Source organism: Amblyomma americanum, chromosome 11 (genome assembly GCF_052857255.1).
Source record: "Amblyomma americanum isolate KBUSLIRL-KWMA chromosome 11, ASM5285725v1, whole genome shotgun sequence".
Classification (NCBI taxonomy): domain Eukaryota; kingdom Metazoa; phylum Arthropoda; class Arachnida; order Ixodida; family Ixodidae; genus Amblyomma; species Amblyomma americanum.
The window spans coordinates 43,201,770-43,227,923 of record NC_135507.1 but is presented as its reverse complement, the minus strand read 5'-3'; the positions used below and the strand labels follow the sequence as shown (position 1 = coordinate 43,227,923).

The 26,154-nt window shown below is 46.1% G+C and overlaps 1 protein-coding gene across 1 annotated transcript; it reads right to left on the bottom strand.

Moving 5' to 3' along the window:
* Positions 1-437: 437 nt before the first annotated feature.
* Positions 438-24,330, bottom strand: LOC144109900 (thimet oligopeptidase-like). Its single transcript, XM_077642665.1, is given in 17 exon segments — positions 438-818; positions 1,002-1,118; positions 2,570-2,676; positions 2,679-2,700; positions 3,161-3,392; positions 4,788-4,861; positions 5,420-5,527; positions 12,019-12,123; positions 13,137-13,202; positions 13,973-14,134; positions 14,565-14,729; positions 16,271-16,325; positions 18,663-18,775; positions 20,040-20,209; positions 20,866-20,981; positions 21,779-21,918; positions 23,790-24,330. Coding segments are annotated over 17 exon segments (2,223 nt in total). The 5' UTR covers positions 24,171-24,330; the 3' UTR covers positions 438-728.
* Positions 24,331-26,154: the final 1,824 nt, after the last annotated feature.

Here is a 26,154-nt window from a genome sequence, read left to right as displayed (position 1 = left end):
ACATCCCAAAATTCGACCACACAGGGCTGTTTAATGTGCACGGATATCCCATAACACATGCCAGTTTTCTACATGTCACTTCTGTCGAAATGCGGCTAATGTGGCCTACGATGATGTGCCAGCATCACTCGCATCATCTTCTATGCCTTGCAATACTGCCAATGATATGCAAACACCAGGATGCAAGACAATATTAATGTCATCCGCATGCAAAACTGCTTTTTGTGTTTCTTTACATGCATTTGAATCATCATCAAAGCAGTCAGTGTTTTCAAATAAATAAATTCTCACCTACTACTTAGCTTTTCGCAGTTACTGCTTAACAATGAGATCCTACCATTGGCCGGTGTTGAAAATTTCCATGGGACCTCATCATTTTTGTTTATATCCATAATGCACAAATTTCGTTACATCACACAATCCACAAAATCACGAAACGAAAGAAACAAAACCATATGGCCCTTTAATCCAGCATAGCGCATGTAAAAAATGTATCCACAGTCCTCACTTAGGCACATGTGTCCGGTGTCCAACAACCGGACACAGCATGGCACATAGAAAGTACAAAAAGCTTGAGCAATCTTCTGTCTTCAAGCAGCGAGACACAACAAGCAGACACGTAAGATTAGAGGTCATTCTCCCCACTGTCCTTGTGAGAAAAAAAAAAGAAAAATTTTTAAAATATGCAAATCTGCTAAAGAGTCCAGAGGCAACTGTTTGTTGTCACATCAACTCGAAGGTGCCAGGCCCTTGCTTCTGAGGAAGGCGTCCATCGTTGGGTCCCGGCCCAAGAAGTCCCTCAGGAGTTCTTCTGCATCCTGGGTGAACAGACAACCAACATCATGGCTGTCAGTGGCTTCAAATGCAAATTCATTCACGCGGCATAGGAATGAATTAAAACATACTGCTTTTGTGCACAATCAAGGCATTAAGTATCACACCTCACCACTCCCGCAGTCCCCTCCCCCCCGAGTACAAATGTGTGCAGGTTTTTTCCTCACCTTTGTTGAGCCAGGCTCCAGGATGTGCCTCCGATAGTCCATGCCCGTCTTGGGGTTCAGGATGCCCTCCTTCTTGAAGCGCGTCTCAAAGAGGTCCGCGCTGAACACCTGGCTCCACTGTTGGTGGGACAGCCAGCCAACGGAGGTCAGGCAAAGACAGAAGAACACGTGGGCAGGAATACCGGTTGAAACTGATTGACCCTTACTCCCGATTTGAGCCCTTTGCCTAGACTGTTTTGAGGCGAAGAGGTGTGTGTAGACAAATAGTAGAACACACGATCGCTGCTTTTTGTACCTGCAGTTTTGAAGCCAAATGCTTCACTATGCTAGATAAAGCAATCTTCGTCTGGGTAGGCAGCACAACAACCTTGAACGGCCTTCAGCCCAACCAAGGATAGCCGTGTATGAACGTATGTGGTACAGTTATGGTGTGGAACCCTTGACCCCTGACCTTTAGTTGACCTTTGACATTGGGCGAAGTTTGGGTCGACCTTTCACCTTAAAAACATCCAATGGGGTGATGTGAAGCCACATGACGACATCCGATGGGTGTTTTAAGCTCACGAATTCAGCTTCTCGCTCAATTCCAGGGTTAGCCAAGTTAAGGCACTGCCAATTTTTTTCAGCTTTAAAATGGGGTAGATTTACAACACAAGTGCAGCAGCGTTACATAGTACTTTTTTTTAACTAACAGCACAATGTCAATGACTCCAAGTGGATTTCCTGTTTGAAAAAGCAGACTGTCAGTTTAGCTTTCATGCTTTCGAAATTTCGACAGTAAGTATCTAGTCTTACGACGAGCCAGACTTTGCGCTCAACCATCTTTAATGTCTTTATGAAAAATATCATAATACATGGTGCTCCTGTGGAAAGTACTCTCCCAGGTGGTTTTGGAAAAAAAAAAAAACAATGTTTTCACGTGCTGGCCAGTGACGGCACCAAGGGGGGCCAAGGATGAGCCGGGCCACACAAAAATTTGTGAAGCCTGTTAACTTGGAAAAAAATTGCTTTTTGCAGCATATTCAGCCATCAGTTGCATAGTGATTGGTTTAGTTAGGTTTATGGGGGGGGTTTAACGTCCCAAAGCGGCTCAGGCTCAGGCTATGGGGACACCGTAGTGAAGGGCTCCGGGTGATTTTGACCACCTGAGGATCGTGCATTGACATTGCACAGTGCACGGGCCTCTAGCATTTCACCTCCATCACAACGCAACCGCTGCAGCCGGGATCGAACCCATGTCCTGCGGCTCAGCAGCCGATTTGCACAGTACAGTGGTCCAAGTGGAACTATCGAAGTTAGCAGTTGCACAGTAGCATTCAATCACATTTCCTTCAGGAAGTTTAGTCGGAACACTTGCATTGTTTTTTGATCTGTTGCACCCGCAAGTCCATGTCAGCTGTACGAATGGATGTCGTGCAAGGACTTCAAGCATAAGGATGCATGACAGCAAGCAGGATGCTGCTACTGTTTTTAAGTAGCATGTATATCACCCTTCCTGTAAACTTTAGAATATTCCGAAGTCAGCTGGGGCTCTTGGCAAGAATAAAATGAAAAAAACTTATACGCACCAGGTAGCCGTAGTACTGTGCGTCATAGCCACTCATCAGGTGGCCGAAGTTGGCAGAAAAGTTGGTCCCATCTTGGGGCTTGTAGCCCAGCAGCTGTTCCTGGATTTGCGGAACAGCCCAGCTGTTTCTGCCTGAGAATGAACAATGAAAACAAAAAAAAAAACAGCGAGGGTAAGAAAGAACACCTTTACTCTCTATCTCAAGGGCATCAGCCCTGAAAATGGATCCTAATTTTTGTACTCCAGCTCCCTGCTGCAAGACATCGCAGATTGTCAACCACAGGCTTTCCCTTCATGCCCTGCTGCCAAGCAATGATACATACCATATTTACTCGTCTAATGAACTCAGGTACGATACGAATATCTTTTGTGACCACGCGAGAGTTGTATGATTGAGACTATAGTGTATATACTTTATTTGCTGCCACACAAACATAAACAGAGTCAAAAAAAGCCAAACAACTAAATGTTACTGAAAACAAAAATTGGACTTGAGTTGTTGCCGGTGTTCCCTTAAACCTGCCACTATGACCAGGCATCAATCAAGCGTCACACTCAAGGCCAGCTGTTGGGCCAATTCACTGATGCGTACCTGGGGCTTGATGTGCAGCTCCAGGTCGAACATGGCAAGAGTGATCTGGCGCAGGTTAAACTGGCCCACGTTGGCGAGCCGCGAGGCGATGAGCAAGTCGGCCAGGTCCTGGGGAAGCGGCTCCCCAGTTGCGTGGTGCTGGGACATGCGACGCAGCCCCTCCAGGTCCCAGCACCAGTCCTCCAGCATCTGAGATGGGCACTCAACAAAGTCCCGCTCCACTGCCAGGCCCCTACGATGGATGGATCCCACTGTTAGGCCAACGTGGCGCACACTCTGGCCGAGACTGGTGGACCTATTCTCATACATTCACTTTCAGGTTGATCGCTTGCAGCACGTGCCTTACTAGGTGTGCCACTAGAGCCAGGTGGGTTGAAGGAATTCGTAAGCAAACACATTTCCTTCGAAGGTGAAATCAAAAGCGGGAACTGGTCACGAGCAAGACATATGTTGTGGAGAACAGAGAATGGAGAACCAGCGGATTATTACCTAGATACTAAACAAACTAAACAAAGTAGCAGAGGATGGCAGGTATAAAAGTGGACAGGTCCGGTTAGAAAATTCGCACGGATAAAGCGGCCGTTGCCAGCACAGGGTAGAGCTAACTTTGCATCCTTGCAAGTAGCAGCAGGGGTGCGGCGGGTCCTAACAGTCCTCCCCCGCAATCACTTTTCTAGTGCTGACCTGCATCAGCAGCGTAGCCTTGGACACCTGGTGGCAGTAGTAGCCACGTGAGTGCACTGTAAACCCACCTGACAAGGAAAACATGGGTTGTGTTTGTAGATAGTCATGAGTCCAGCATTCGTATTTTCATCGCGACACTCCTTTCAAATGAAGAAGCGGGCGTTCCTTGAATCTGTTTTCATGCGGTGAAGTTAGACTAGTTGACCAAAGGCTTGTGGCGGCTATAGCATGGCCTGCTTAGCTGCCGAAGGTGCTGTGGAAATCACCTGTATCTTAATTTTAATAATATTATACCGTATTTACTTACATTATGAAGCCAACGCCCCCCCCTCCCCCCCATGTTGAAAATTTACTTTGTTCTTTAAATATGGTGTTATTGTATACCAAATCATCGATACATAGAACTTTTTCTCAATCCCCTTCGATTTCGATATATCTGGAATTGACAGTAGTTGCCTTGGATATATGAAACTGCACAGAGCTGATCTTAAACCTGCGCAAGTGATTCTCAGCTACAGGAGTGCAGGCAACCTCTTGAACACCAACGAGTGCGACAGTGGGAGATTAGCAAAAGGGAGGCAGACCATCATGACGACAATGAATAGGTTACGCAAATAACTGACCATGCAAGGGCTTTTTTTTCGCTCAAAAAAAAAAATTCCACAGGCCGATTCTGCCAGTTCACCCATGCACACTCAGTTCTCCTGTTGTAACATTACTCCATTCAAAACAATGCACAGACATAAACAGGCATGCACAGTTCCACTGGGCCTTTTTGTCCACTAAAGAAAAGGGAAGAGCTTCATTGAGCACTTTCAAGGGGATCGGAAATGTCTCTTCAAGACTGTCAAAAAGTCCACAGAAGCCAAATTCGGCTGAGACCGCTCCCCACTATCCCAACCCCACAGCGAGAAGAAATTAAAGAAGAAATCGCGGTGCTCACTCAAACATGGCCAACTCTGTCCGGCTGCAGATGTGGTGCATGGTGTGGCCGAACTCGTGGAAGAACGTCTCCACCTGGTCGTAAGAGGGGGGGGGGACCGTAGGTGTTGAGCGCAGTTTTCCTTCTGTGCCTTGACCTATACCAAGCCACAACTAAACAACATGATTCGCCACTGTGGCAAGAAATAAAACCACCCTGTCAACTAAACGATGCAGTCCAATGCTGAGGTGGCCTCAGTGCTTGTGAACACCAAAACGCACATGCTCATGAACACTGGACGTGCCGCCAAGTACCGACACCATGCGAAAACCTTTCATAACGCCCTGGACTTCTGTCCTCCTGTGCTGCTCAAGCCCACCAAGTATGAACTCTGGCACAGCTGGCTAGCTTTAGGTCAATGAGAAGACACTAAACCTATAGAAAACAAGAACTACCCCACAGCACTGCAATTAGAGCACTCCTCCATTTCCCCTTTCTCAATTTATGCCTCATGGCACACATCTCAAATAATAAAAAGAAAGAGCCCTCAAGACAAAAGTCACCCTTCCGATTACACCTAGGTCTTGCCACCTCCTCTGAACACTCGTCTTGTGCAAAGACGTCCAATATTGCCTCGCAAAACAGCAACTTACATCGATGTGCATCAGCAGAGAGGGTTTGTCTGCCGTAGGCTTGGGGAAGTTGCACACGACAGCAACGGCGCCAACCTGCCTCGAGCCGTCTCGCTTGCGGCAGCCAGGCTGCAAAGAGAGCCGAGGCACAAGTGATGATGGAGCTGCTTTACACACTTGTCTAGGGCATGTAAACTGCGCACTGAGAGTTATGCTGGCATCACTTACAAGTGGCCTGGGGATCAAAGCGGCATCTTATCATGCTACATATTCATGCGGATAGAGTCTCGTTTCCCATGTCTCGAAGTGCCATATCCAGACCAGCCTGGAGATACGGATGTCACCAATGGACAACGGAGCATGCTGGTTAGCACTCTATAGACACCTGTGTGGAAGTCTGCACTACTGGCTCCACATTTAAGCACACTTACCAGCATTGAGGCATGAAATAAAGGACAACAGGCATGGGCATTCGCAAAGCATTGATCAGAATCTAGCCACAGGAGGCATCAGAAAAACTACTGACACAGTCAATTTCATGAATTTACTGACCTAAGGAATGGGCAGTTAATAAACTGATCTCATACGGTGCACGTGAAATTGTTTGCGCCGGCCGCGATACAGCCTGGTGCTTTTTTTTTTTTTAATGCTGAGACAAGTTGCTGCAGACTATTTTTCCGGACTGAAGCTTTTTCACTTTATATTATTCTTAGCCTCATGCAATACCCCCCAATGGGTGTCTTTAAGATAGTGAAATAATTCTAAAAATTGGCAATTACGACCTGTCTAGCTCATCATTCGTGGGATGGAGCAATGTGTATCGGAGCTTTCCAAAAAGTTCTGCCGCTTGTTTGTTACCGTACTGTCCAGCCTTTTACACCATGCGTAGCTCTAACTAGCTACAGGGTTCGTAGCAGTTTTAGTTGAAAAAATTCAAGGGTTTTCAAAGACTTTCAAGGCCCTGGCATAGCAATTTCAAGGACCTCAAACAATGTTGTGTTTAGCAGCTCGGACCAAAAAAGAAATTCTTCAACAACAAAATCATTCATTTTATTGAAAAAGAAAAAAGGAAAGAGGCATATACCACCTTAAAACAAATATCAGCAAACACAGACACACGTTTCCTTGAAGCACACACTCGTTAAGTATATCAAGAAAGCACTTAAGATTTTCCGCAATTGTACGATCAATTGCTTGAAGGTCCAGCATCTTTTCTTTCGCAGTTTTTTTAAGACTGTTTGATTTCACAATATATGTGACGTCATTTGCTGCTTCAGCTTTTTCGGAGTAACTGCCTGCAACTGTCTTGTGTCTGTTGGCTTCAATTTCATTTTCAATAAGGCTTCTCTTTGACTGCCTCAACTGCTCAGCTTCTTGCTGCTTCTGTTCCTCCAGGTACGCTTGGTACCGGTTCGAAGTGGCTGAAGTAGATGTCCGCAGCTCCTTTGTTTTTTCAACTTTAAGGATGCCTCCCGCCTTATCTATGGCATCGCACACAATTCTTTGCGACACGTAAGACATTTCCTTCATGTTTTCCATACAGATGTGGCGATTAATGCTAAATCCTCTTTCTACACTAGCTTGACCATGACTTAAAATAAGCGGAACTTTGACCACACCCCAGAGGTTCGAGCATGAAGTACGGAACTTCAAAAGATTGCTCTCGAATGATCCAAGTGTGTGCTTTTCTTCCTGGAGCAGCTCTGTGTACTTGGCGAGAACTGCGTCTCGCTGGTGCTCGCTCAACCGGCTTGCTTCAATGAGGGCACCCAAAACTTTCCTGAAGCCTGTAAGGCACTCATCAGGCCTTGAACACATCTGCACAGGATCTAAAGAAGAGAGGGCCCTAAAAAGAGGGTATCTTCATGGGCTTTATCCAATATCTTCTTCGTTGCATTAATCAGAAACTGTTTGCACTCCATCTTAAATGCAAATACATCCTTTGCACTTATCTTGGTAGCTTTCACAACTTGTTCTGCTGCATGATCAATGTCTACTTTTTCAAGGGGACCATGGTTCTTTGGATCATCGATGTCAAACTTCAAGAGGCTCAAGGTTCCAGCAGACGCTGCTACCACAGAGCACTTCACAAACCTTGTCATTAGTTTTCTCACAACACTTTCAAGGTTCTTTGCTAAAAAGAACACCAGAGGTATGTCAGCTTGGTATTCAGTCAAAAATGGCCTGAGTATCATTGCAATTCCCAGAGAAAATTGAAGCTTTGCTGGCATCAGCAGATCATCGCAGGCATCACACACGTTGGAATGCAATACACTTTGGCAAACTTGTTTCACTCTGGTACATTGCACATACTTGTTCACATGGGGCCACAAAAGAATGGCGCGCTCAATAACAGGTACATTGTCAACCTGGCGATGCGAAACAAAGCTGAGAGGGTATGTTGTCTGGCCAGTAACAGAGGCAAAGTCATCTCTCCGTGCAGGTGCATCGTGAAACAGGCCACATAGGCTTGAAAGGAGGGCATCCAGGCACCACTTGCTGGCAACAACACCTGCCCTGTATGCACTGTGCAGAGTATGAAGACCACAAGTCCCCAACTCCAGGCACTGAACTTGATAGTTGTTCTGAAGGTGACTTTGCAAATTTTTGAAACATTTCAAATTCACATTGGGCCCATCCATAGACAAGTGAACTATTTCTGAAAGTGGCAAACAATCCAAGGCACTCAAAAGCTTTTCCTGGATGTCTTCTGCTGCACCGTGTCCCATGAAGACTGATGTGTAGAACCTGGTACTTAGACGTTCAGAAACGGCATCCCAGTACCGCACGTGGATATCCATCTGCTTCCGCTGAAGGTAGTCGTTCAATGACTCATCGAACAGGAAAGCGTAAGAGCCGCACTGCTCCATTTCGAGCAGCAAACACGAGAAAAAATACGGCCGCAGGCCATGACAAAGGGCATACGCGCATTTCTTTTCTCCGCAGGAGAAAGCTTTCGCAATTTCGCTGTCGGGAAACATTGAAACAGTTCCCCTGTGTGCGAAGACGAATTGTACGAGTAGTGGGAAGCTGCCACTTCCCAAGTCCACAGTACCTCGGCATCGGTCACAAGTTCATTCATACCGCACGCATGACGCAAGTCTGATGACACTGAAGGCATGACACTTTCCGGTCGCTCACTGACGGTAGCCGCCACGTAGTTCCGAATCGAGTTTCCTTGCGCTCCATTTTTTACGTTTGCAATGTACTTTGTGCTTCTCATGTGACTTTTAAGTGCCGACTCGCCCATGGAGGAAACGTCAAACGCTTTACAACACGCCCTACACTTCGCACGATGAGTCCGAAGGATCCGGAGCAATCCACTGCTTATAAACATTATGGTCAAGCCAGGACCGCTGAAACTTGCACCTTCCTGGCATAACGGAAAAACTCGGGAAGTTTTCTTCATAGCCCGTGAACCACGCCATAGCCTCCTTTATACTCTCTGTGCCTGGCAACGGCGCGCTCCGCGGCCGTCGTTGCCCCTCCTCCCATCCTCCTCCACCATCGAGAGGTTACGCGGCTAGCTGCCGACAGATGGCGACGGCAACGGAGGGTGCCCTGCCGCTGGCGTATCGTGCGTAGTGTAGCAGAAAGTCGCATTTGGCGTACGTTCTTCCGTCGTGCTGCTTTCATTTCGTGCACCAGCATTGCTTGTTGCATCTAGATTTTGGTGCTACTCTTACTGCATTTGGATGTAGCAGGACTACGCCGCTGGAACAACCTGTAAGTTGCTGTTTTTGTTGTTCATGTTACAGACATCTGAGTGACAGCAATTACTTTATTGTTCAGCGATCGGGCCGTGTTTTTCGGTGAACTAAATCAAGTAATAACTCATACTCTGCTTCATTAAGACGCAAAAAGAAAGATTGATATCATTCGGAAGAGCCATATGCGTCAGTATTGCAGTTTCGATAACTTTGCGCGTGAATTTGCATTACTGTGATGCTCAAGCACGTGTGCGCAGCATGATGCACGTGTTTCTATGCAAGTTTTCTTTGCAGCGCATCGCATTATCAGCTATTTAATTAAGTGACTGTGTGTTCAACGTTACATAAGTTACAGTTGTAAGCATACGTTACCATGTCCGCGAAATCGAATATTATAATACGTATTTCAGCTTCATTTGTTTGTCAAGTGTGATTAGCAAGTTAGTTTGTGCACGAAGCGCAGAAACTTGGAACATTTTACTAAGAATAGGAATATTCAATTTACAGATCCCGATGGCATATTGCTGTGTGCCACTGTGCCGATCAGACGGGAAAAAGAAGGAACCTGGCGTCTCCTTCCACGAGATTCCTGCCGAAGCTTCGCTACGCGAGCAGTGGATGAAAAAGATAAGAAGAGATGACTGGGTCCCGAACTGCACCTCGAACTATTCGAAGGTGTGTAGTAAACACTTCACAGACTCGGACTTCTTAGAGGGCAAACGGCGCCGTTTGAAAAAGGGCATTGTGCCCTCTGTGTTTGCCGACTACCCGCCGTACATGCAACCCCGTACTTTGAAAGAAAGAAATAGTGAAACCATCAGGAAAAGATCAGCTTTGGAGAGCCAGCACAGCCAAGATGAGCCCACGAAAAAACGAAAGAGGAATAACGAAAATACAATTCCTGAAGTGTCAATATCTGGGTGCTCCTCAATGCCAAGTGAAAACTGTTTTGACGTGGAACAAGAGCAAAGCTGCATTGGTGCAAGCCAACGTGAAGCACCGATTCTTCCTGACAAAACATTAGTTAGTCATATAGCTGAGTGCTCCCCAATGTCAAGTGACAACCTTTTTGATGTGGCACAAGAGCATTCAAGGTCCATTAGCACAAATCAACATGAAGCACCAATTCTTGCTGACAAAACAACACAAGCTGACCTCAGACCTGCCAGCCTTCTGGCCGTGGAAAGAATAAAATGGAAGAGGAAGGAAAGAGATCTGAAGAAGCAAATAGAGAGGCTCCGCACCACAGTAGACCATTACAAAAGAGAGCTCAAAAGACTTAATGAGGACTCTGGATTTGGTGATATTACGTATATTAAGGAGCAGGCAAGTCAGAAGGACATTGCTGCAATATTCCTATTAAACCAAATTGTGAACTACAAGTGAAAAATGCCAACGTGGTCGGAAGATGTAGTACGCCATTGCATTGTGCTTAGGCACCTTTCTACCAAGGCATATGAGCACATCAGGAAGGAAAGACTTCTGAAGCTGCCAAGCAGGAACACGCTTCAAAACTTCATTGGGAATACCTCTGGAGAGACAGGTTTTAGTGGCCTTGTAGAAGCTCGACTAAAATCTGAGCTGGAGAACCTTAACTCTGCACAGTCCAGAGTTTGTTCCCTGATTGTGGACGAAATGAGGATTAAAGCAAAGTTGCAATATAATAAGCAATAAGATTGCTTTGTTGGCCATGTAAACATGGGTGTAGCCAATGACCCTGACAGCAAATCTGTACTGGCAAATTCTTTGCTTTGTTTTATTATTAATGGGCTGTCCACCTCATACAGGATACCTGTGTCATATTTTTTTACAAAAGGCCTCAACGGCAAGCAACTGTCAAAACTGATGCTCTTTGTTCTGAACAAGGTTGAGGAGGCCGGCTTCAAGGTGGTGCGTCTTGTCAGCGACAATCATAAAGTAAACGTCAGTGCGATGAAAGAACTCAGCGGTGGATTCCTGACCTACAGGATAGAGCATCCATGTGATCCAGAACGGCTGCTTTTTTTAAGCTTCGACTATTGCCACATACTGAAGAACATTCGCTCGCAGTTTCTTGCTCGGGACCTCGGAGAGAAGGGAGAGATATCATCATCTCACTTGTTATATGAAATGCAGAAGGAATGGATAGTAAAGCCAGTGAGAAATTTAACGCTGGTACCTGTGCTCCTGAATTCTGTTTTATATGAGTATATTATTAATCTTCATTTATACGAGCTGCATCTGCAGAAAAAGCAGAACACTGTTGATGAATCTTGTAATGGTATGTGCAGTTATTAATCTTAATTTATTCGAGCTGCATCTGCAGAAAAAGCAGAACGCTGTTGATGAATCTTGTAATGTTATGTGCAGTGCGCACACTGCATGCAATGTTGAAATTTTCACGTCTCGGCAACAAAATGCGTTAAATGGCCGTTACGCGTAGATAAGTCCGCTTTCAAGTAGAATAGAAAGGTGTAACACAGGTTTAGTAGCAAACGTTCCGCTTGTGGCAAATAGCAACGTCGCGGTACACCCCACGCTGTCTGCGCCTTGACCCTCCGTCAGTGGCGCCCCCAGCAGTGAGAACGGCGGCGTTGCGCAACATCCGCGACGGTGCCGCGCTATTGTTATCGCGCTGAGCTGACGGGCACAGAGAGTATAAAGGAGGCTATGACCACGCTAACCACCAGGAAATGGTCAAGAAACAAGTACACTGGATTGACTTGGATTAGGACTTGTTGAAAGTGGCCAGACGCTCTGTCAATTCCGCTAAGCCTAGCCGAGCATAAAATTCAAGGAGTTCCCAGCACCTAAAAAAATTCAAGGGTTTCCAAGGCCTTGAATACAGAGTTTTAAATATCAAGGGTTTTTAAAGGTTTCAAGGACCGCTACGAACCCTGAGCTACATACGGTCTCTTCCCTTTCACTCACCTGCAGGGGAATGTTGCAGAAGTGGCTGTACTTCCCCTCACGAGGGTACAGGTCCATGATGAAGTACCCGAGCAGCTCCTTCGTCTCACTGTCGTTCACCTTGAACTACAAACAAAAAGAGTGCACTGGTCTACCCCACTGCCGAGCACAGGCACAGTCCCCAAATGATTTTTCAGGATCTGGTAACACACATATTGTTGAGGCACCACCGCTTGCTTCATAGGAATGCACGCACATGCATAAGCCATACTTCAAGGCACAGAGTCCAAAATTTGGAAGTCTGAAGGTAGTACCAGCCACCCTAGATTCAAGCACGCTCAATGTGCACATCAAATGACCATGATAGGCATGGAAATTTCTCCATCTCGTTGTTTCCACTCAGGGTAATGGCACACCCTTCCTTTCGAGGTGGCTTACAAAGAGCCCGCTAGCTTCGGGCAAGTGATCACACTGGCAGTGCAACAGCAGCAGTGTCTGCTGCAGTGCAGACAGCCCCACTACTCGGGAATACTAATGGGGAGCACGGAGAGTGCTGCTGTAGGTGCTCACATCTTCCCGTGTGGCTCATCTCTCAGTGTGCCCCGGTTGCCGTTCTACCCAGTTCAATGGCCAGACTTCAAGGTATCCTAATTTCATCGTGCGCACCTTTCGAGATGAATAACGACAAAGACAAGGTACTGGTCTTTGTAAACCACACGGTAAACTTGTAAACCACAAGCAAACTACGCAAGGTGGAGTTTACTGCACAATTATGAAGAACTTTCAGCTCAACTCGCATTCGCACAGATGACAACTGATAAGGTATGTCATCAAGTCCATCCCACAGAAAGTCAACCGCGCAGGTGTGATTACGAGCAACTGAGAAAGAAGTCTAAAAGTACAGTCTGGTTCATTACTAAGGGAACACATTATTGGTGCTCGAACCTTATTTCTCTCAGTTTTGTGTCTAACTTTAAGCAAACAACTTTGCGTGATTCTTCAAAGGAAAAAACATTACCTATTAGAACAGGCAACAAGCGATGTTCCAAGGTCATGTATGGAAAGCAATCTTTCACTGCATGTTAATAAGCTGTTCCCTCACAGCCTGAACTCTACTGTACACATCAGAGCCCACTCACCAAGCGAGCCTCGGGGTGCCAGAGGGCAGGGTTCTCAACCTCTTCGAACTTCAGGCCCAGCAGCAGCTGCGCACAGAGGAAGAAGACACAACATGGCAGTTTTTCACATGCACATGCCCATGGATGTCACTTCTGGTATCATTCCACATTTCCACAGTAAGCTCACAGGACAAGGCACAACAGGTTCATATAACGCAAGGACACAGCGCTCCACACTGGGCTAGTCACTGCCACTCCACATTCAAGCAAGCAGCACAAACAGACATGAGCACAATACTGTTATTTATTTCAGAATACTGCAGGGCACTTCTTGGCCCAAGCAGGAATGAATTTACACTGTTACATAACCAACCAGAAAAAAGGCAAACATTGCACTTGCAGTCAAAATTAATGCACAAAGACAAGGTTACAATGTAAGGAAAGAAAAAATGCCTACCCCCCCCCAAAAAAAAAAAACGGAAACCGAGACAAGAAAACATCTCTATCTTCCGCAAAAGCAGCCAATCAAGGAAACAACTTCCCGTGATTAGAAGCCTGAACGTACACAAGGGGTGTAAGCTGTCCTCTAGTGAAAAGGGAGTGCTAGAGGCATCTTACCCTTTTTTTACTCCCATATACACATATTCGTGTTTAGAGTACAGCTGACACACCTAGACCTTTCTTTTTCAACATAGTACATTAATCTCGCATGTCATCTGGTCTTCATGGGGGAAGAAAATGCACATGCATGTCAAGGCTGGCATGCAGCATTTGTCTGTCTTCCTTCTTTTGCCCATTGCTCTTGTCTGTCCGCACTGCCTGCTTGAGTGTGCCACAAGAGAGACTGTTGCGCCCACCTCGTAGATGCCGAAGAGGCCCTTCATGACCACGTCCAGGGGGAAGTAGGCGCGCAGCTTCTCCTGGTCCACCTTGTAGTGGCGCTCCTCCACCAGGTTCTTGTAGAAGGCCACGTCCCACACATGCAGCTCCCCGTCAAAGGGCACCCCCTGCCGCTTGCACTGAAAGGAAGGAAGGGCACCAAGCAAGCGGATACAGCTCAACTGCAGACCACTACAGCTGTCTTGTCCCGCTTGCCCGCAACGACCAAGTTCAACAAGACTACAGCCACGACCAGTTGCTTTCGCGAGAGAGCGCAAAAGGCTTAAGATGAACGCTAAGCATAGTGGATTTATATGCACTGAAGCCAGCGAACTCAAATTTCACTACTCTGCATAGAGTTCAGTAGTGATATGACAAATGGACAAAGCTTGCAGAAATGTAATTTATACAAGACTTGACCAAGTTATGTTTATTAATTAACTAATGAACACCACGTCAACAACTGCGTAACTGCAAGGCCAAACTGGGCCGTGCGAGAGTTGTTGATGGTCAGGAGACTGCAGTATTTGTGACTTGCGGTCATTGCGAAACATGCCTGACCAGACGTACCTCCTCCTCTTTGAGCTCGAGCAGCACCTTCTTCTCCTTGACCCAAAGCGGCTGGAGCTTCTCCGCCAGCTCGGTGAGGAAGCGACGCACATTGGCCGCCGAGCGTACCATGAGCATCTCCGTCACGTAGTCGGCATGTGTCGGGTAGTTGAGGATCTGAGCCTTCTGCACACGGCAAGGCAGGGAAGGGGGTGGGGGGTCACAAAAATATGACATCAGAGGAAGCGCATCATTCACGTAAGCTCTCTTCAAATGTCCCACTTTTCTTATTTCCATGTAGCAGTCAACTCTAGACAACTCGAAATCGGAGGGGCCTGAGAATTTGTTTGAATTGTGCGCAATTTGGATTGAGGAGAGTCTTTTTAATAAAACTACGCTGGACAGTCCCAAGTGAAAGTGTCAGTTCAAATTAAGCTTAAGTTATCAAGATTCGATCGCATTTCCAATGGTAGCCTGGTTTGGTTTAGTTTGTGGGCGTTTAACGTCTCAAAACGACTCAGGCTATGAGGGATGCCATGGAGAAGGACTTCGGAAATTTGGACCACCTGGGGTGCTTTTAACATGCACTGACATCACACAGTACATGGGCCTCTAGAATTTCACCGCCATCGAAATTCAAGCACAGCGGCCGGGATTGAACCCGCGCCTTTCAGGTCAGTAGCCAAGTGCCATAACCACTGAGCCACCGTGGCGGCGCCGTTTAAAAAAATAGTCACAGCACTGGTCAAATAGCTGAGGGACTACTTGTTGTCTTCCTTGGCCCTGGCTGGACTATAGAGTTTTTTTGTTTTTTTTGATAGCGTTGTTTATTGCCTCAGGGCATAAGGAGAGTTAGGAAGAAAAGAGAAAAGAAAGAAAAGAGTGGGTGGGTGTTAAATAAAACAGGAAAGATGTGCCGATCTAATGAAGGCGAGGAGGGAGCGGTGATGTGGCCCCTGCGTACAATCAATATATGAGGACGAGTTGTCTAGGTGGAGACCCGCTGCTGCCAGGTAGCGAATTCTAGTTGGCTTCAGTGCCGGGCAATTCCACAACAAGTGGTGAATGTCAGCCTCAGTGTCTTGTGAGTTGCAGACTGGACATCCTAGGCAGGAATATAAGTGGCGAAATTGAGGCCACGTCCGAGTTACGGCAGGAGTGAGGGCAACTACGACCCGGATCCTCGGAGCACAACGTCCTCTTCACGGGTAAGACCGCGGGGGAGGGTTATTGCTCACGGAGGGACGAGAGCACGTGTGCGGCGCCAGAGGCGTTCCTTTCTTGTGAGTAGGAGGGTAGCATCATCCATACTGAGGAATTGAGGCATTGACAGGGGTAGGTTGGCAAGCAGTTTGCAGAATCTGCAGATCTTTGTGAATTGAGTAGGTCAAGTGGGACCCACTCAATTCGAATGGCTTGCGGGAGGAAGAGTTCTACCTTTCACAGTGCTGCAAATGACGTGAGAGATGAAGTACAGCTGGACAACCCAGTTCCAGCTTTATTTTACTGTGTGCGGCTGTTCTGACGTTATTTTACTTAGTATTTCAAAACGTAGATTTGTTGTCGCTAAGGCAAAAGAATTCAAGGGTACTGATGTGACCATAATCGCTAACTCCTCGTTCAGAAAGCCCCGGAATCTCCTTGTAATACAGCCTTTTTGTCACACATAGCGAAGAAGCTGTTGACGGATGGCAAGATAGCCTTGTTTGCAAGGCCTAGTCACATACCTTGTGTCTAAGAGAGATGGCCTTCTCAAGCAGCGGGATGTTCTCCTTGATGCACCTGTTGTAAGGACACAAGACAAATAAACAAACTTGCCGCCCACTCTCTCCTTTCGTCGGCACTCAATCAACACCACAAGCAAAGCAGAAAAAAAAATTTTTGTCTATCTCATTGTTGAGAGTAGGTGTAAGCATGACATGCTTTGCAGGACAGGCATAGTGCATTCTAAAGTGGCTCATAGATGGTGGCGGCTGCACACTATTGTCCGGGCTTATTGTCTGCTGAACTTGCCCCGTCCTCACCTGCTGCCATTTTTCAGGCTTCCCGACTGCTTTCTCAGATTTGTCTGCAGTTCAGCAGGTCTCCATTTAGCGACATAGGCAGCCCTTTCTGCCTCTTGGCTCAACAAACTCAACTGCACGGCCATGGTGGCAGCTTGCAAACGAGCATTCGAAAGCGCAGAACAAACTGATGGAAGATTAGGAGGACGATTACTAAACTATAGACACCAAACTTTTGCTTGTGTGTTTTCTTCCTTCAAACGATGCGCTAACACAGAGCACCCCACAGTATTCCCCTAAGACCACTAAATAATTTATAACTGAATGTCTTCTTGACGCTGTTTCAGTGTCACCAACCAAATGGTGGCTGTGATGCGTAGTTAATGTTTAGGTCACGTGAGGCACAAAAAGCAGCAATGTAACTGCTGATATCTTGTTTGTTGTAATTCTAGCAATTAAAATGGAGCGGTTAGGTGCTGTACTGAGTTAAAACTGTGCATCAGCATTTACATTACTGTTTTTTTCATGCATCACGTGACCTACACATCAACCACATGTCGCAGCCATCGTTCAATTGATGAAACCAAAACAGCATGAAAGAATAAATTCAATTACATATTATTTAGCGCTCGAAGGCGTAAACCATGCGGTGATGCATGTATTCTAATGTCTAAAGCATCATTTGAAAGAAGAAAACATGTAATAAAATTAGGTGTCTATAGTCCTTCAAGGCACAGCTCGAGGGGCTACCAGTCATAGCAAGTTATGCAAGAGGCTTTGACAATGGCTGAGTGGTCCGAAACATCAGAAAACAAAGCTGCTCTGTTTGCCCTGGCACTGGTTAGAACATCGCACTGGTCTGTACGTATGGTAAGTTTATTTCTGCTGCCTGCCATCTGGACAGAAATTTCAGCATCATCATCTTCTCCAGGTTTGGCTTAATGTTCTTTATCACATTGAGATGAGTGCTGCCTTACTTTGCCAGGAACGAGACCTAAGAGCACAATGTGCTCAACAGGAAGGACTCCTAGCAAGTAACACAGTGCACCAAAAATAGCACAGTTATCAGTAACAACAGGAAGACTGGGCAGATAACAAAGTTGGTCGAACAGCAGTAAAAAGGTTTTCTATTGTTTGCCTTCATGGAAGCACATCACTGGCCGTCTTCATGTGTACCAGTATTCTTTTAGCACTGTTGTCATGTACTTTTCCATCAAGTTGGGAACCATCCGGGAGGAAACACAAAATAAGTGAGCAAAATAGTGCACCTGTAAGTGCGTCTTCTTTTTAACTTTTTCTGCTCTGTCTTTCAGTTTCCACGATGCAGAGTGATCAACTCGCATAACTTCTCATCAAACTTTTCCCAGCTGGCATTTTCCTTCAACTGCAGGTCCTGACAACTGCTACAGAGCAGGAAGCCTAACGCATACTCCTTGTCGCTGCGCTCCAGACAGGCTGTGTGGAGTTCACAACCTTTACAGGCAACTGCCGCATACTTCACCCCCAGTGGGCACATTCACTGCTGCTGCTGCTATTACTGCCCACATGTGAAGCACTTCACTCCCTGTGCAACTCTCTGCACCGAGAGCGTTTTGCAACACCAGCTTTCTTTCTCCCACCACCATGACATTTCGTTGTATCCCTTGCAAAAACTGGAAGGCCAACGAAGTGCTGCATTATAGTCATGTTTACTTATGAGTGCATCATCTCTAGGTCGGAGAACCAATCATCCAGGTAACATTGCACTATGCATTAAATTCAAAGTACGTAATAAGAATCCTGCCTTGAACTTTACCCGGAGTATGCTCAAGTGTTATTGTCTTCAACTTAAAGTGTAAACACAAAATATTAAGTTTACACTTAAAGTGCACATCATTTCTACCAGCAGACAGTTAATTTGTCCTTCATTAGTGCTGTGTTAAGATAACATGTTGCGACGCTATTCAACAGGTGTTGCCGTCCCAATGATGCAATGTTCCTCTACGATCACAGACGTTTTTAGAGCTCCACAACCTGTACCCTTTTTTAGCTGAACCATCCCTCATCCCCACTACTTCCTCGCAGTATCAGCCACTGAAACTTCCTTGCTTGTAAACACTAACGCACACATACACACCTGGACTCGCAGGCATGGTTCACCTTCTTGCGGGTTTCCGGGTCAGCAGCCATCTTCATGATGGGCAACACGTGCGGGTGCTTCAGGGTCACCTTGCGCTTGCCGGACTCCACCTGAGAAGGGTTACGAGATTACCAGACATTAGCGATAACAGGAAATGGCGCACAAAACAAAGCAAAAGTGGCTGCGGCTCAACTCACCTGAGCCGCGATATATAAAGCGAAAGCTCTGTTAAGCATGGTTAGACACGGTTTAGCTTTGGTTCGTCTTCATTTTTTCCAAGACTTCAGTGAGAGTAAATTGTTTTGGCGAGATCAAATTACGTGATGCATCATGTGCCACAAATGCAAGAACGAGCATCCAAAGCAGCGGTCGGCGCTGCGGCGGACGTGACTGCCAAGCGTGCAGCTATGACATCGATGAAGATCGAGGCACCTGGCACACGCGATTTTGCACACGCAGCGTGCCTCCCGTTAGAGGCCAAATCCAAGAGCCAGATGACCTTCGGGCTCAGCATGGCAGAAGAAGAGCTTACCGCTCTAAAACACAATCCTCATGCGTCCAGTCAAATTTTAAACCCCAAATGCCTGAAATAAGTGCCCACACCTTTATGTCATCTCATTTTTTTTCTGCAAACAACTCGCACTAAAATTCAAACATGGCATGTTGAAAAACCATCGGGAATTTAAGAAAAAAGAAAGATATGGAAGGCTACATTATTTTACTTGCCAGGTTCACATCAGGCTCGAAACATAAGTGACGAGATTCCATACAGCAGTTTTCCCACTGGAAAATGCCGGCCAAGCAGACATATCACCATTTATGCCTCCAAATGGATGGCTCTACTCAAACGAGAGAAGTATAGCTCCAAGCTACCTGTACACTTCTTCCTTTCGTGACCCGCATTTGTCCCCCTAGTGACAGAGAAGTTATTGATGCTTCTGGTTCAGGGTGTTATTCAAAAACTAAAGTGCACACTAAAACTGAATATGAAGAGATGTGTTAAGCGGCCCACTACTGAAATTCAGAGAAAACGGGTGGGTGAAATTATTCTTTACTGCTTGCAATGGTGGCTTGGTGCCCACAACATTCCGGTGCTGTCGCACTGCACTCTCATCTACTGGCCACTACTGGCCACCTCACTTGGCCGCTCTGTGCCAAGCACGCTGTGAACTCTTCTTCTAGCCTCCTCATCATCCGTGCTTCTTACTTTCTCACTGTCGTTGCCCCAGTGCTTGTTCCTTTACTCTTTCCTTTGTTATCTCATAAAGTCCGAGTCACACAAACCGTCGCCTGATCCACTAGGCTTCCCCAGAAATAATGGCTATCAACATAAAAGAAGGGAAAGAAAAGGGCAAAGAAAAAGCAGCAACGCACCATCTCCAGGCTCTTAATGAAGTCCTCGGGTGTGCCCCGCAGTTCCTCCTCAGTGAACTCTAGCACCGTGTTCTCCTCGTTGCAGTTCTTCTTGTACACCACGCCGAGCTCGTTGATCTCATTCTTCAGCTGCTTCACCTCCTTCTGCACCTCGGCATCCAGGTGGAGGCCTGCACAGAAACGGCTGTGATTTCTGAATCCTTCAGGAAGCCCAAGCCGCACCAAAGGTCAAAGTGACAAATGAGAACGAGTATGTCTGCAATTTGCATCCAGGCCTTCCTACAGGCTGCCAACACAATGTGTTACCATAGATTCTTCCTTCAGGTCTTCAACAAGGTAATCATTCTTTCGATAGCAGCACTACCGTTGGACCAACACGGAATGATTTTCCACAAGTGCACCAGCCTGGCCACTAATGCTTCCAGCTTTTTATGTGGGAAATGCTTTTGGATGTAATTAGATTCCTTACCTTTTTCCAGTCCAAAATTATACCGAGACCTACGGCAACCAATACAGAACAAGCCAACACACGGAGTACTCTCATCAATTAAAAAAAGGGGGGGGGGGGGGGGGGCAAACAGGATACCACAAAAACAAGACAACTTCCCCCTTTTCCTCCAACCTGGCCAACATTTTTAATAGAAAATCCCTGACTACTCCCTTGATTTGCCGCAGTGCATAAAATCTCCCTAATAATAAACTTGTTTTTCTAGTTGCTAGACACCCCGAGAGCATGTGTACTGGTGCCAAAAGCACACATAAGCCTTTCATGCTCACTCATGGGATGAGAATTGTTTTTTGCGACTGACATGATTCTGTGACTCACCATCCCTCTTTCGGAGCTTGATGAGCCTCTCGAGGAATCGCTTCATCTCTGGCGACAAGGAGCTGGTGTCTTTCTTCTCCAGCACTAGCAGCTTCTCGAAGATGTCGGGCCGCATGCTGAACACAGGGGTGAACAAGACAGGCACAAGTTTTAGGAAAGAACATGAGTGATGTGACTCGTGCAAGTAGATGCTTCTAAGAAACTGCCAAATTATCCTTTTCAAATCTTTCTTGGTAGACTGCTTTGCTTGTCCACTTGTGATTGAACAATTCTTATCATAATATTCACTGATGTTAAATATACACATTAGAATACTCTCCGTAATCAAACTATCCTCCTGTCTTATATATGACCGTTATTCAAACCGTCAAAACAATTTGTTGCATTTGTGAGACTCGATAACTTTCTGCACATGCCCTTCTTGTAAAAATTCCCCGTGCAGCGAACAGCATATCTAAATAAACAAACTACAAAGCACAGCAAATGAGACCGCTTCATGAAGAAAAAGTGACCTCAGTTTGAAAGGGCGACAGCAAGAGTGAACTGCTTCCCATTTCAAGTCATCACAAACATCCAGTTGATTGTGAACATTTATGATCCAAAAATGAACACAACCACATATCAGAAAGGCCAGCGGCACCTATAATTCTAACCAAACGTTTCCAAATAAAGCTTCAAGTAAGTGAAATTAGAATCACATTAAGTACACAATGTTTCCAAATTCCATTATGCAGCAAAAATGTTAGCATACACTGAACAGGTTCGGTACGCTACCGAGAACAGTTCAAACTCAGCACTAATTACTTATCACTTTTATCTAGAACTCATTTCTTTACGCAGAAGTCCACAAGAGTCAAGACACTTGCTTGTGGTCGCAGCAAACAGAAGGGTGGCCATTATTCAGTCCACTCACTCGATTTCGACCTCAAACTCATTCAGCTTGTTTGAGAGTTCAGCGCTGGCATCACGCAGCTCTTTCTTGGTCGAAACATACATGGGCAGGTCCAGGTACAGCCTCTCATTGGCGAAGATGCGCTGGGCCTCTGCTATTTCCTGCATGGTCAAAACATGTCATACACAAATTGCATTTCATTCGTGAACTCTCTCTAGTCTCTCTCATACAGTCATTCTTTGTATTATTGTCTGAGGGAATGGCTTGCTGTCATTTCCAGCCGAATCCACTCTCATTCAGTTCGCGTCACCTTCAGCCGACAGCATCGCATGGCAAAAAAAGAATTTTGTTCATAAACTATAGCAGCAATGCTGAGTAGATGTGAAAGGCATGCAAGGTATCTTAGCACAAGTATTTCAGTCTGGCACAATTTCATGCCAATCAGAAGCAGTTGCAAGGGCTTCATTTCACCTATTAAATAGTTTACTTCAACAGTCAGGCATTCCAAGTCATGACAGGTGCAGAGAATACAAAAAAACGCACGTGTGACAGGCAGCACTGCGATGTGAATAAAATGCTGTACTCAACTCATGACATTGAGCAGAGATGACAAAATTTTCTTAGCACAAAGTCAGTTATCATTTAAAGCAAAACCTATTAGTGGATAGCTAAAATTTAGCAAAGCCTTATTCTCTTATAATGCATTTCTACTGCACCCGCTTTCATATTGCATTGAGACTACATGGACATTGTATGATTACGGAATGGAAAACTTGAGACATGGACGACAAAGATGCAAATGGTTTGACCACCACTATTTGCTCTGATGGAATTATTAATTCTTTATCAGCAAAATTGAAAACTGAAGCTAACGGAACTCCATGTAAGCATTATTTTCTCATTTTTTTCTGCAAAAATACGTCTGCCGTTGCATTTTCATTTAACAGTGAGCAATCTTCCTCACATCATCAGTACGACGTGGCAAGACCTACCAAAAGCTAGAATGCTGCCACGAGCACGCAAACAGTGGTTAGCTAGTGACAACAACAACCCTTAGTTGAGACTCCCAAAATGTACTCTAAGAAAGTAGCAACTACACTACAGGCATTAAGGCTGCTGCAGGAATTGAGTGCAGCAAACATTACAAATGGCAAGTGTTAATCGACGTTTCCAGAAAAACAGGGGAGCTTCACCTCACACTTTATTTTATGCAGTACTGTATTTGTGGCCCAATGTCATAAAAGAAAGCACAGATTGAAGTCGAATAAAAGGACACAGGCTCTGTATTAACTTCAGGTACTACATTGCAAATTCAGTATTTCAAGAATTTAAGAAAGTTGTTCTGCTTGTTTTGTCAAGTTGTGTCAGTGATAGAGTGCCTCATGTGTGCTGTGCATTGGATTGTTCCTAATAGAGTGCTCCTTAACAATAAAGGTCGGCGGCATCGCCGCAGCCACAAGCTGCAGTCTGAAGATACGGCTACATGAAGACAAAACAAAAATTAAAGCACATGCACTTCAATGCTGCTTTATGCATGCTGTTCGAAAGCCTGTGTGAAGAACTTTGCCGAGAATCTGCGCAAACAAGCGCCGATAAGGAGACCTAGGTTCAATGCTTCAGTGCAAATCCAAGTGTGCAGTGCTTGTGCAGTGCTTACTGCAGCGGGCGGATTTTTTTTTTTTTTACCGTCTCTTGTGAACAGCCGACTATGAACAAACATTAAACATGCTTTTCGTGCACGGAACATCACGGATCGCTGGCAAAGCTACCAGCAATTAATGTGCAAGTGGGGATCGTGGCTGCATGCAGAACGCATGCGGAACGCGCCTCTGTCCAGAACGCTACAACATGGCACATATCTGCATGTTAAGTTTGCGCCCAACCTGAAGTGTTGACAAAACTTTGCATGCGTCACTCATGAAAGCTTAGGCTAGATGGTGGCCCATGACCGACGAAAAAAACGTCGCACACACATCCAAGACACGTACAAAAACTTTTTTTCCGCTGCTTTTTCATTGCAGCCACCACTCACCGCGAGTACGGAGTCGAAGGTGATCTCGTCACCTTGCAGAGCGCCGATCCGGTCGAAGATCTTTCGCCCCTCTTCCATAATTTTGGTCGCCCTGGCGCGGAGGTCCTCGGGCGTCACGTTGAAGTCCCATTCCCTGAGCAAGCCTGGAGCGGTGCCTTTCTCGGTGTCCATGCTGAACAACTTTCCCTGGCTTTCGGACACGAAGATGGCAAGCGAGCAGCGGCAAAACTGTCTCGTCGAGGGCTGCGCTACCCTAGCTAACGGTACTGCGGCTTTAGTAGATGCGCCTACGGCAGCTGCGACTACGACGGTCGTTGTCGGCGACGATTTGCTGCTCCTCGCTAGTCGTGCGGCAGCGAGACGCGCGATAGCAATGCACATAAATGGATCAGCTACTGTTTACTCCCGGTGGCTGCAAAGCTTTTTATCGAAGGCCGCAGTGGTAGCAAACGGCAGATGCGAAATGAGCGCGGTGGTGAGACGGCACAAACGCCGGTCGTCGACCAGCCAAGGCGGATTTATAGTTGTTATAGTGGTGGCGAAGGCTGGGCCGAAAAGTGGTTTAGCGCGACTGCAGCACAACCAGAGGATGGGGGGGACAAAACACTCATATAAATAAATGATAAAACTACAAAATTGGAATGTAATCTGCCAATAGAAAAGAAAAAATATATTAGCACCTTGTTTTATGAAAGAGGTAAGTCATTTTATTAAAACCTGGCAAATTTTGTATTTTTTCAACACTCTTGACCTGCCCCCTATTCATGAGTGTGCGGTGCATTACAGCGCGTCTTTGCAGGCCTTGTTTCGATACCCGGCTATCCGGCCACAGTGGCGATTTCTTATCGCCAGCTGTCTGCGATGGCGTGCCTGGTAAAGCGTATAAATTTAGCTCGCCGGTCTCAAAATGCTCCTTTTGCGAAGTTTTCGTCGTCCTTGCACGTCGCTTCTTTGTCACCGTTCGGTAAGATTAGCACCCCGCTGCACCGCTGCGGCAGTTTTCTCGGTTTTGTCGTTTCCTTCGGCGTGCGGCCAGTGCGAAGTCTTTTTCCGTCTTTGCACGCTTCGCGCTCTTCTTTTGAAGCGCTTAGCGCTTCATTTCAAGATGAGCTTGCGGCATGTGAAGAAACGATGCTCCGTGGTACACCAAGGCGGTACACTGCGACAGCGTGGATAGTACCATTGGTGTCACGCTACACCGATTCCCGCTGGACTTTCACAGGTGTGTCGTCTGCTCTAGGTATGCGCGATAGCTTCGATATGGCTTCGCCGGGCTGTTCGCTCGTGTTTCATAGCTGTAACCCGTCCGTGCGTACTTGGCTTCATGTCTTTTTCAATGTATGGTATTTGCTCCTACGTTGAGCACGTTTGAGGGTGCTAAAGCTGGCTTTAACATTGCCTTGCAGATGTAAACGCACCTGCTATATTCTTTCAGCTGAAGAAATTAAATGTGAAGAATAATCCCAGTGTGCTCTATGGTCTGTGTTGATGCGCCTACTTATGTCATGTTATGTTTGCTTCAATTGAAGCTGTCGTAGCATTGTTTTCTATACTTTTCAATTTCCTGACAACTTTCGTGGCACTTCAGGGCTTTTTCCTATCTGCACTGTGACTATTGAGATGATTAGCCAAATTACACAATACTGCTTGTGCTGCCTGTGACATCTATTTTTTGTTTGTGTGCCAAGGGTGTGCTTTGTGACTGTATTTGTTTGGTTGCTGCAATAAACAATGAATATGAAACTATGAAAACCATACTTGCCGTACACTCTATTGCGAACTGTGCACTTGAGCCAGTGCTTTGTGCATCATACCTTGCATCATACCTTGCTGTACTCAAAAGCTTTCAAAAGTACTAGCACCAGTATTTGCACTACGAATCATGCATGCTTCGCCAGTGTCTGAAAGTGTTGCTGCCTTTCTATGCTGCCCCTCCTTTACCAGTCACTTTCATTGCGTTCCCAATTGCACATTAACAAGGCCATAACTAGCAGGAACTCGAGCACATTTGACTGGCAAAGGTTGGGGCGCGCTGAAAGGCAGCAACCTTCGAGAGATACGGGCTCGAAAACGCGGTTTCTACAGAAAGACCGCTTTATAATTCGCGCCAAAAGCATACGTATGCGTGACGTCATTTTACGTCACGTTTGCGTAGTTTGCTCCCCAAAATCCAGGGGGCGCTGGAGTGCCCATAAGCCGCCATTTTTTGGACCAATGGGCGTCTATGGAGCCTTCGCTACCACAGCCACAAAGCGCACAAAGCTGTCATCCATGTGCCGTGCGCAAAAACGCGGCCCTAGCGAGTTTCGCTTTCGCTCTCTGTAGTCGTGAATTGTCGCAGATGTATATTTGCATATAAATGAAA